This window comes from Argentina silus (genome assembly GCF_951799395.1).
Source record: "Argentina silus genome assembly, chromosome: 1".
Lineage (NCBI taxonomy): Eukaryota > Metazoa > Chordata > Actinopteri > Argentiniformes > Argentinidae > Argentina > Argentina silus.
In genome coordinates this window covers 23130226-23142652 of record NC_139655.1, presented here as the reverse complement: position 1 = coordinate 23142652, position 12427 = coordinate 23130226, and the positions used below count along the sequence as shown (strand labels likewise).

The 12427-nt window shown below is 43.2% G+C and overlaps 1 protein-coding gene across 2 annotated transcripts in view; it reads right to left on the bottom strand.

The window, feature by feature from the left end:
• Positions 1 to 12427, bottom strand: part of gli3 (GLI family zinc finger 3) — a 100608-nt gene that overhangs the window by 37471 nt on the left and 50710 nt on the right. For both annotated transcript variants that reach the window (XM_083675176.1, XM_083675177.1), the window contains exon 4: positions 8717 to 8822. In XM_083675176.1, coding sequence (XP_083531302.1) covers positions 8717 to 8822 — 106 coding nt within the window. The remainder of the gene's footprint in view (positions 1 to 8716; positions 8823 to 12427) is intronic.

The following is a 12427-nucleotide window of genomic DNA, read 5'->3' as shown; positions in this document are numbered from 1 at the left end:
GTCGATGCTCCTTCAGGAAGGCTCAGGCCAGCGTACAGACATTTCAACGCTCAGTAACATGTGGTAATATTATACATCGTTACATTCATGTTTCCCTCCATTTACTTGAGGCTTGAGAAGGAGAAATGGAAGGAGTGGGGGAGAGGGGGAGAGGGGGGGAGAGGGAGGGGGAGAAAGGCTTAGTGGCCAAAAGCAGGGCAGGATTTATAAGCCTTTTCCCTAGATCTCGTTACTTGCTGTAACTGGCCCCCAGAGTGAGATAGGAGGGCCCCGCGCCCGGAGCCCCAGAGAAGTATATGCTGCTCAGAATAATGGAAACTCCACATTTCTAGACTTCTCTTACTCTAACTCTTTCTCTCTATCTCTCTCTCTGACGTCTCTGCTTCCACAGGGCAAAGGACCGTGTAAAAAAAACACTAAGAACATACCTCTTAAATCAATTGTTTTGTCTTTCTTTCAACGTGAAAATAACTTGCTAAAAAAGTAGTAACAGTACTACCTCTGCATTCGAAAATGAGAAAAAGGAGGCGTTCATCGACTCAAAATGTATACAATTAAATATCTATTGTCTACATTTGTGTGCAGAACTTCAAGTAGTAACTCCTCCTTCACATCTTTCACTGTCCTTTTTGAACCTATGCATCACAATGTTATTTCTACATGAAAATGCAATTAAAAACAAAAATCCTAAGATGAAACAGACATCAACATGAAACTGTCTCTGCTCCAGCCTGGCCTCTCTCTGAATCTGAGGCCAGAGGAGGGCTTGTTGAGAGAGTGTGAGAGCATCGTGCCAGCCAGGGTTAATAGGCACTGCCGTTCTCTAATAGCTACTAACAACTAGGGGAGGGCCTGTACAAAGCCAATTAAGAGCAGGCACAGCCCACTCATATGACAGCTGACTCCGCCCACAAGCCCAGTATCCAACCAGTGCCAGTACACAGGCCTCTGGACTGCTGGGAAAGCTTTATTTAGGTATTTATGATCAATTAGCATGATATGATTTATGATTCGTCAGATCATTTAAAATTATGATATATATTTGTGATACATTATATTAGTTAATTAGTTTTATTTAAAAATACCTATTAATACAGTCTATATTTAATTGAACTAACAGGGAATTTACAGTTGTTATTTATAAGACTAAATCAGATCCCAAACATTATTTCAACTGAGGGCATGTAAATTGTGTCATGCATTAATATGTGCTCTATTTATTTTACTCATCATTTTGTCTATTTTTTTCCTGTAAATATATTGATATAAACTGTTTTCTACCCATAATTCATTTAAAAAATCTTGATTTATTTAGAAGAGAAAAAAACATAATAGCCGCACAATTTAAATGACAAGTGATGTAATGACATTGACTGAATCTTCCTATTATGGACTTGACAGTGCTGTTCAAATGCTTTGTTAACCATAGGCAGATTTAACGCAAGCGTACACACACACACACACACACACACTCACACACACACACACACACACACACACGCACACATGCGTGCACACAAACACACGCACGCACGCACGCACGCACGCACGCACGCACGCACACACACAGCTGTTAGCACCTGTCTGTTATCTCCCCTTCTCCAGACCCTATATTCTATTGTGCACTCTGGGTGAGCTAACAAATTGAGATCTCAAGTATAAAGAGGAGAGCAATTGATTCCTGCACAGAAAATCAAATGTACTAATGTGTTACATGTGGAAATTCAAAAGGCTAATATCAGAGATAAATATATTCCTCTTTTATCAAAATGTACATTTTTTTCCAAATGAATAATTCACAGTCTTGAATAGAATTAACCCAACAAAGATCAGTGCACATTTACACAGAACGCTTGTAGGCCTGTATGTAGGGGTTATAAATTGAACCTTAATTTGCATGAATAAATAAAACTGTGAATGGCCAGTGGCATATTGTTAATTATATCTTTTGATGTTACATGAGAATGCATGTACAAAAGCAAACGCGCGCACGCACGCACACACACACACACACACACACACACACACACACACACACACACACACACACACACACACACACACACACACACACAGTCAAATGCAACCACACAAGTAATAAACACACACAGAAAAATCGACTTAACACATACACATTAATAAAAGCATAAATAAATTAATCTTATAATTTCAAGACATAAGAGAACAAAAAATGGTTGAGGGGTAACTACTGTACAGCCTTTTAATTCAAACTGTTATGTCGGAGTGAAATTAATCCATAAACCCTTGCAATTTACACAGTATATCTGAATAGTTTCAGTAGCCATGTAGAATCAGAGAACCATAGAATAACCGGTTAAAAATAATAAATATGTATTCAAATCATAAAATAAAACAAAAAAAACGGTTTACAACAGTCTCTGTCTGTGTCTGTAGTAACAGCATGCAGCTCCTATCCTGAGCAGAGTTTAGGAACATGTCGAAGCTGGTTTCCATGGGTAATGGCTCTACCTTAAGCCTTTGCAGGCCTTGTCAGATGTCTACTCTGCCAAAAGTCTTCTTCTTCTTCTTCAAAACCTGCTGCATCCATCATACTCAAAATGCACAGGTGCCTTCAAAATATCACGGTTCCCTGCACAGACTCCCGTTGAAAAAAAGAGGACACCAGCCATTTAGGTTTTATAACTGGTGTATTACCAAAAAAATGATATTACTTCAATCTGCCCACATTTCTGCTTAGGCATTTATCTCCTTTCTCTCTAAATCCTGAAATTGCTTGAGAAGAAAAAATAAAAAAGAGGGAGAGATACTTCCCCCCCTCGCACATTTTCACAGAGTAGCGCGTAACTTTCTTTCTTCCCTTTTTTTCTCCTGTGAAAATTGAAGAGGCTTTATGTCAAATACGGCTAAAGCCAGCCTCTCCATATCAAACAACGCAGCGCGAAAATTACTGTGGTGATGATAAGACTGCCAGATAGAGTGGGAGAGGAGGGCGAGAGGGGAGGAAGGGAGAAAGAAAACTGAAAGGAAGTGACTCTACTCAATTATACTGCAAAATTGGTATGACTGAATATTTTTCATTCAGGTGACTGATAGTATCGGTGAAACTGCAATGCAGATAAATAAAGGAGCCTTCTGTCAAGAATAAACACCATTAATCATGAAGCTAGCTACCGCGTGACCGCCTGTCCTAAGCCTGCCGCCACAGAGAAAGTATTAAAAAGAGAGGGGGGGGGGGGGGGGGGCGGGGGGGGGGCTGGTGACTCCACTAGGAGGGTGACCTGCGAAGTCTCACAGAATGGGCCTGAGCTCAAAAGTGGCCTTCCTCTTTCTCAGTAACAGCAGACATAAAGAGATCATCTAGTATGATTAGGAAATGATCATGTGCACCTAATATAATTTGTGGTCCCATTATATGTTTCATCCAAGTCTAGACAGTATTCAAATACATTTTCTAGAATAAAACAAATAGGCACAAAATTAACAAAATATTACAATGTATAGGGGATTTATAAAAGGTGCATAAGTAGTTGATGGGCATGTACAATCTAATTCATACCATAAATCAATGACATGCTATCTACAAATCAGAAAATTGATTTACGGTGGGAAAATCAAATTTGCGTCCACAAACATTTGTAACTCCCTTATAAATGGGTCAAATGAAATACACTTTTCCTCAGGGAAAAAAAGGGGTGAAAGGGGGCAAAACAACCACCCAAAATAAATACAAGCTTTCACACAAACAAAAAATCCAAAGAAAAGACTGAACATGAAGCTATATTTTTATTTATTTTTCTAGCTGTTTATAAAAAGCTGTGCCTTTTGTCTTTCTTTTGTCATGGAGCGTGTGTGTGTTGCAATGCCTGGCCTGTACGCATCTAGAGAGGAGCAATCTGGAGGGAGGTGGGGAGATAAGACTGTGGTCTTTATGCTAAGCAGCGCGCAGCTCCTCTATGTGCAGATTGGGCTCTCTGACAACAGTTTATGTAAATAACACAACAACACGGCGTACACCTAAAGAACACACTCGCTCAGCCAAAGGCAAAGGACACAGAGAGAGGGGGAACGAGAGAGAATCAGGGGAAAGACAGAGAGATAGAGAGGAAAAATACAGTACAGTAGGATGGAGGCACTATCATATGGATTTATGAAATGGAAAATATAGTACAGAAAGTTAGAATCTTTGGATGTTACTACAAATGTTTTTGAGAGTTGTTTGTAAGCTATACTCTTCTGATTATTCAGAGGGTTTAGATGAAATTATCATTTTCCAAAACATGCTAACCAATGACACCGTCTTTAAGGGGTTAACTATCATTTCATAGGAGACTTCAGAGTGGTGATGTTGTGCTGTGATGACTGGAACCTGCTGGTCCCCCCTGGTATGCTGACAGAATACCTTCCAGTCAGTTTGGGGCCACAGCTGTCCAAACACACTTCTGAATGCAATAACCACACAGACAGGAAACATACCTTCACAGCCCCCACCACCAGCCAGCCCAACCCCTCTCCAGTCAGAATACAAGGTACAGTATAGTGCCTGTCAACAGTACAGCATATTCACTATATGCTAGGGTTCCAATACATTTTACTTTTCAAATGTCCCAGCATCATTATGGCAAACTACTGTACAAAACAAGTGAAGAAGTGACATACAAATCCTGCTTCAACATCCCTGTTGTATTAGTTTCTTCATTTCTGAGATTGAGACATGTGCATGAGAGATACATCTATATAAGTTCAAAGGGTTTAGTGACAGATCTAGGAACTATTTCCATGACTACAGTGCGTCAAAGACAATAGTAACTGTAACATTAATGAGTAATGTGGGACGACCATCAGAATATGTACACGTTATCACAGAGAAATATGAGCATATCATCTGTATACACTCCAACTTTTACTCAAGAGAAGATCATTCCAGCTAACTCTTAAGTAAACCTTATTGCAACCACCATCACTGCACAACCAGTTGTGAGTCAATTACTTATCCTCTAAGTGTGTTTTGTTGTTTTAGTGGTTACATTCAAGCACAAGGGCTTCTAACTTCTGAGTAAACTCTGATGCAGATAATTGACTTGTGACGAATACCTCTGTTTGTTCCAAACTGTCGCTGGGTGACCGGGACCAGGCGCTGAGCCACAAGAGAGGGGTCTTTTGTTTTGGTGTGGGCTGCGGTCGGGGCAATAATGCAGGAATGAAAGGAGCGGTCTCTTCTCTGTGGCCCCAGCCTCCCCCCTGACTCCCCATTAAAGCAGTCCGACACAATGAGTGTGTCGGTGGGGACGAGAGCTCCTGTGGAGAGCCTGCTCTTCACTGGTCAATGTGTTTACTTAAGCAGGAAGTAGCATCCTCTCTAAGAGGAGGAGAGGGTCGCTCTCTTCAATTAAGACTGGAGGTCAGCTTGTTTCCAGGCCGGAGACACAGAGTGGGGGGGGCACCCGCCTGAAAGCAGTGGAGTGGAGTTCATGCTGTTCTTGGATCAGGGGCACTGAGGCCCCACTGTATGTAATAAAGAAAGGGGTTGGTCAGAGCTCACTTCAGGCTCTACTGGACTCTACTGAGGATCTACTGGACTCTAATGAGGCTCTTCTAGTCTCTGCTGGTCTACTAGTCTCTACTGAGGCTCTTCTAGTCTCTGCTGGGCTCTACTAGTCTCTACTGAGGCTCTACTGGTCTACTGGTCTCTACATGTGCAATCCCATTCCCTGTGTGACTATATGGCTTTCTCCAAGAGAACGTCAGAAACCACCGCACCCACACAAGGGAACCCCCTGACCCTCAGTCTTTAATATTGAATGGCACACTGGTGCCTTCCCCACAAGAAACCATAAACTAAACGATTATCGCCTGCCTGTAATTGCACTCTCCCCTGCCTAATACGGGCGGTGTGAGGGAAGGGGAAAAAACAAAGGACAGTTAATTTGTGATTTCCTCTGCTCATTTGAAGGCAAATTAAGTGTCAACCAGCTAATACAAGGCATATTTCATTTTATGAGCTTTTAATTTAATTCCGTCGCCTCATATTGTTGGAGCCCGTTAGCTCGAGCGCTAACGCGTTCTCCTCGTCTGAAGCAAGAGGTCATAAATAAACATGTTTCAATTAGACCCTTCCCGAAGTAATAGGATATGATTATGTTCATTTGTGACGTATGGATGGCAGACATATCATTGGAGAAAACGAGGCAGCGGGCGTTCAGTGTTTTTTTCTCTGGACACAGATGCCCACTCCTAGCTTGGCGCATGGCAGGAGAAGCCGGCTGGATTGATGGTACTGCCGCAGGGCCAAACCAACTGTAATTACGGGCCGTAATGAGAGGCTGCATGGGGAAGTACGGCAATAATACTCTGTGTGTACTTAGGCATATCTTTAAGAGTGTTAATAACGATTAATTCTGCTCACTAAGGAGAACTTGTCTTAAAACAATTCAATATTTCTTCCTGCAGCCCCCACCTGTCCTCCTGTTCCCTGAAGCACCATACATGTGCTAGCTATTTGTGAGCAAGGCCACTGACTACATTGTTGGGAATGGCTGGATCAAAATGTCCCCTTTGAGAAGCTTTGGCGTTAGCTTTTGGCTTTTCAATATGGTTACTTGGAGTTGTGTAACTTCATAGGGAATTCAGAAACACATGGCCACATTAATGATACTTTTATATTGAGAGCCAATATCTAACAATATGGCTCGCATGTTGCTGTTGAGGTACTGTAGATTGTTACAATTCTAATGTGAGGAAAAACTAAAGGAAATCTTCAGTCCATAGGTTGAATCCAACTGGAAGCTTAACACAACAGTTCTGTTTACAAACCACTCACAAAGATGCACAACTCTAGGCTACTTCTTCAGAGAAGCAACGTTTGTGAGCAGAAGGTTGTGGGTTCCTCAAACAGGAACATGTGTAACTAGATAATGTGTACAACTATGAGTTGAGCTACCTAAGTCAGTTTGAATGAGGCTGTCCATTGACTAAACAACTGACTGGTAATAATGAAAAATGGGTGCCATCACAGCGGCGTGTCGTATTAAGAAGCCATACGAGTGGATAGTAAGTACCTGCGCCAGAGCACAGCCATGCCTCGGCTGACAGCCACGAACAAACCAAGCGCACAGATAAACTCCTGTCCGGACAGAGAGCGAGTGACTGAACACGTTTGCGCTCCACAACTCCCCCCCCCCCCCTAATTTAATCCAGTGGCACCTCCCCTCCCCCTTCCTAACCTGCACTCCAGATCTCTCCAAAGCGCTCCTGACTGATAACCAGCCAGGCTGTTTGTTTGAGCCGTGTTGCCGGCGCGTGTTCGCCCCATTATCTCCGCATAAGCTAAATGCTAAATTATATTTGCCATTTTGTTTGTAGTGACACGGGGCATCAATCACCCACCCCCTTTTTCTTTTTTATTTCCTTGCCTCTCTCTCTCTCTCTCTCTCTCTCTCTCAGGAGATGAGGGGAGATGAGGGGGGTGGGGTGGGGTGGGCTGGATGGTGGTGGTGGGTGGGGGGGTGGGGGGGACATAAAAAATTCATTACGCTTAGTGGCACATCGGCAAGGGAGAGATATGACTCCTGAGGATGATGGAGGGGGGGGGGAGTTGATAATGATGAAGAATATCAAACATAATGCGGCCCAAGTAGCTGCCCGATCCAATTTGTCCCCGTCGCGCACTGATCGCTTCCTTCCTGTCTCTGTGTTAGAAAACTAGCGCCACAAGGGCGACAGAGCATCCGTAAGTACTCACTGTTCAGGCTGAGAGAAAGTGGAAGAGAGGGAGTGAAACAGAGGGAGGAAGTGAGAGAAAGAGAGTAAAAAGGAGGGACTGAGACTCAGACTTGTGTACATGTGTGTGTGTGTGTGTGTGTGTGTGTGTGTGTGTGTGTGTGTGTGTGTGTGTGTGTGTGTGTGTGTGTGTGTGTGTGTGTGTGTGTGTGTTTTCAAGCGTGAGTGCGTGAGTGCGTGTGTGTGTATGTGAGCCCAAGCAGAAGCTGAGGGAATCCCCTTGTAGAGAAAACTTTGAAGTAGCTGCTGACCTGGGCAGCCACATCAGAGGAGCTTTATATGACATATGACAATCAAGACTCAATTCCTCTGCTTATTAATGTACTTACCACTCACATAACAAGGCATGACACCATGTTTTTATCTCTGTTGTGTGTGATCGTGGGGGGTTTATACATATACAGTGTATATGTCAGATGTGTGTGTAGAGATGTGTGTGTCAGGAGAGGTGTGAGTGTCAGGTGGGGGTTTCGTCTCTCCTGACAAGGCTTGATCAGTGCTCTTATGACTTATCACACGCTCCTCTCCAGTGCTCTCATTTCCATGTTTCTGACACGTGTTTCATTTGCGTGTCTCTGACGTGTGGATCATGTTGCACACAGACAGGCCCTGGCCTTTGATCTGAGACGCAGGGAGGTTAGAGCACCTCTGAGCGTGCTACACACCACCCCAGGGGGAAGACTGGAGCACCTTATTCATACGAGTAAAAATCCTCACATTGATACCAATCATACTGATATAATGTATAGCTACATCAGTTCTCAGTCTCGATCAGCACAATGTCCCATATGTACAGTATATACAGGTGTTATTTGTGACAAACAAGTGCACACATTAGTATCATGGGTGTAAGAGTGAATGTGTGTGTGTGTGTGTGTGTGTGTGTGTGTGTGTGTGTGTGTGTGTGTGTGTGTGTGTGTGTGTGTGTGTGTGTGTGTGTAAAGGTCATGACACTCACACGTGTAGCGGGGGCACTGGGGAAGGCTCGTAGATGTAGCGTCCCTGGGCATGTCTGTCATCAATGGGCACCGGTGGATGGAAGGCAGGGAAGAACTGTGGTGGGGCTGCATGGGGAGAGAGAGAAAGAGAGAGAGAGAGAGAGAGAGAGAGGGAGAGAGAGAGAAAGAAAATAATGTTAGACATGATACAGCTTCAGACTAGGGTTGGGGCGATTGGACAGAATTTCCGCCAATCGCCAACAGAATTTCCTTTGCCTATTTGAAGATGATTTTTCAGCCATTTAAAACAGGAGAAAATGCCCTTTATGGCACATTTAAGAGTTGCGTATCTGAAGTAAATAAACGCCTTCTCAGCCCTTTGCTTTCCCTTTTACCAAAAGTGTTATGTAAAGGCTATTTTAGCATGCAGACATTCAGAATTTAACTGGCATTTCATTTTTAGGAGACCCACAAAGGCATTACTGGTCAACTACAGAGTGGGGAGGAGTTTTTAAATAAGTCTCATGAGGCATATCTCATTCATTCAAATGTCTGACTATTAAAAGACTACTGTCTACTTGTCCTACAAGTGTTACCTTTTAAGATCGTCATCAGGCAGTTTCATGAGCCGTTAAAAATGAGAGGGGATTAGGCATAGCTAGGCTTAGGGCTTGTGTCCACCAAACATGCTTTTGACGAAAAAGACAACATTTGCTTGAGTGGCAGCCGTGCATGGTTGACCAATGGATGGAGTTCATGTTGCACAAACACAAACTTTGTAGGCATTTCTATGCTAGTAACAGAGTAGCTTGCTAGCAAGAGGGGGTTAAATACATTTAGAGAATGTTTGTTTCAGACAAAAATAGTGTATATTTATTTCAGAAACTGTAGTAGAAGACATCCTATTGTCCATCAGTATGAGGCCGCCCTCTCTTTGTGCATTGTGTCGGATTTCACTTTGTTGCTATGCTATTGTAGCCTACTTTGACAGCCTAACTGAGGGCTATCCTTTGCAAATGGACAACTGGGAATTATGAATAATTATTTCATATTTCCAGACTAATAGTCGACAGGCCTGATGTACATGAACTGTTTAGGCTATATTATGCATTATTCCCTCCGACTGTTTGCAGACCCTCAGATTCTCATAGCCTAACAATAGACCTATTATCGGCCTATTATCATAGCGTCCGTCGGATGATTACATCAGGGATCGGCGCATTCAGAGGGTGGAAATAGGACGATAGGACCATGTAGACAATAGCCCAACCCTACTCCAGACAATCACTCCAGAAATGTATCTCTTTACCAACCATTGATTCACAGTTATTCTCACAATATGTTTTTGAAGGCATAATATGTCTAAAGAGAAGGGTAATGAAAGGCAGTGGTTGATGGCTGTCTCACAGGAGGCCCGCCCAAATGAGGCCTCATTAAAAAATAACTACTAAAAGTACTCACTCCCTCGGAATGTTCACTTAGAAGTGCACTTAAACAGCTAAAGGCAGATAGAACTCAAAATAAACTAAGATAAAAAACTAACGAGAGGAGAAAATTGCCATATCTTTGCTATGAGGCTAATCAAGAATAAATACATTTTATACAAAGTGTAACAGTGAAGAACAACCATTGAAACACCCAGAATAGGGAGAAAACTGTACAATACATTTTAAGTCGTTACAGGAGCAGAAATGATTCGTCACAACTGTCGGAATGAAGTGGGAGGCTTTGTTAATTCCCCAGATAAAACATTAAAACATTTGCATAATATCAGCTCCTAAGCCTTGGCTATTTTTACCCCTGAGAATGAAGGTGCTGAATAGTCGCCAGACACGCAACGCTGTACAAGTACACTGTTCAAGTCTCCTCACCTCAACTGCTCCCACAACACTAAAAAACGCACTCCCTCAAGCTTGGGCCTGGAATTCTATGTTTTGACAGTGAGTAGGCATACAGCTGCATGCTATAACCATTGTTAGTCTAGTTTAAACATGAGCAGGCCACAAGAGTGCATTTTGCATATATTGCTAAGTATACCTGAGGGGTATAATTAACCAAATCCTTGTGAAAGTGGAACAGGTTAAAACACACCTACTGTACTAAGGTAAACACAAACACACACACACACACACACACACACACACACACACACACACACACACACACACACACTCTTCCCCCCAGACTCGTAGACGACAACTCCATTAATGATTAATCATCATCATCATCTGGGCATCATCATAACTCATAGACAAACTGGACAAAAGCTTGCTTTACAGACATGATATAATTGTTGGAGAAGTTGTATTTTGCCATTGATGCTCAGAGCAGTAAGGAGGTGGTTAGTTAGAAGTCAGTCTGAACTGGCAGTACTATCAAGAGGGCTGTGTGATAGGATGTGTTTTTTAGTGTGTAAACATCTGGCGCCCGTGTGCCAGGGGGAGGGGTGGTTGGGGGGCTGCCAGGGCAGGAGTGCCCAACAGCTGGATCTACTTGTGCCCCCCGGCCCATGCCAAACACGGCCCCACCACTGGGCAACACGGAGGGGTTTTATCCCCTGGTGCCCTGGGGCCTGAGGCCTGCTTTACCTCACCACTCACTGGTTATTACTCACAGCTTGGCTAATCCAGACATGCCCTCACCCACAATAGGACACAAAACACACACACACACACACACACACACACACACACACACACACACACACACAGACACACACACACACACATCGCTGCTGCTGGAAATGCAGCTCTAGCACATAATTCATAAGTACAACCAGATATCTCAGATTATTGTGCAGAATTCTTATCATGCTGAATATGTTATGGATGTTTTTCCTCTATCCTACAATGTTACAATGTGTCACATTACAGTGTGTGTTAGCGTCTCTTGGTAAATCATGGCTTGCACAGTTTATCAATAGCCTTAGAATTGACATTCCAACTCTGTTGTGTAATGTTTGAAACATTCACTGAGGACAAAGTCTGTCGTTTTAAAAAGAGCCAAACCCTCACCTTACATAAATATGAACGTAAAAACTAAATGACTAAAACTTGTTTTTGTACAAGCAATAACAAAGTAAAGAGAAGCCCTAAATGCCTGCACTCCTGCATCGCTAGCTCTCTGGCACTACATCTGACCTCTGAGTATCCGTCTGTTTGATAGCTTCCTAGTGATGACTCATATTTGGCCCCTCTCTTCACCTCTATTTCCAGGTTTCCTCCGAGGGAGGGAGAGGAGGAGGTAGCTAGGAAGGGTGGAATCTGCTACAGTATCTGTTCTGTTTACCTCACATAGCCTTCCCCTGAGGCTCACAGCTCTAGGCTAGAATACATTGGCATGAATTAGTGCGGGGGCTAACAGGGCTAAATGCTCTTAGCTATGATACGCTACCATTATCTATTATTCTATTCCAGTTTGCTAGGGTCTATTAGCCCTAGCCTTACCCCCTTAAATGAAATAGCATATACAAGCCTGCTCTAACCTCTGCCCATAAGGTAGAAGATAGGTAGACTATAGATATTTCAAACTGCATAGTCTCTTTTGTAGACCTCTCCTCCACCCATATACAGACTGAATGAATGCTGCCCCCCCCACCCCCCACACACACACACCCTCCGTCCCCCACCTCTACATCCGCCTCCCCAATGTTAAGGTTTCCCAGATCCCATCCATGTTTATTCCTCTGGAGCTCCTCACTCAACACACACACACACACACATTTGCCTCCC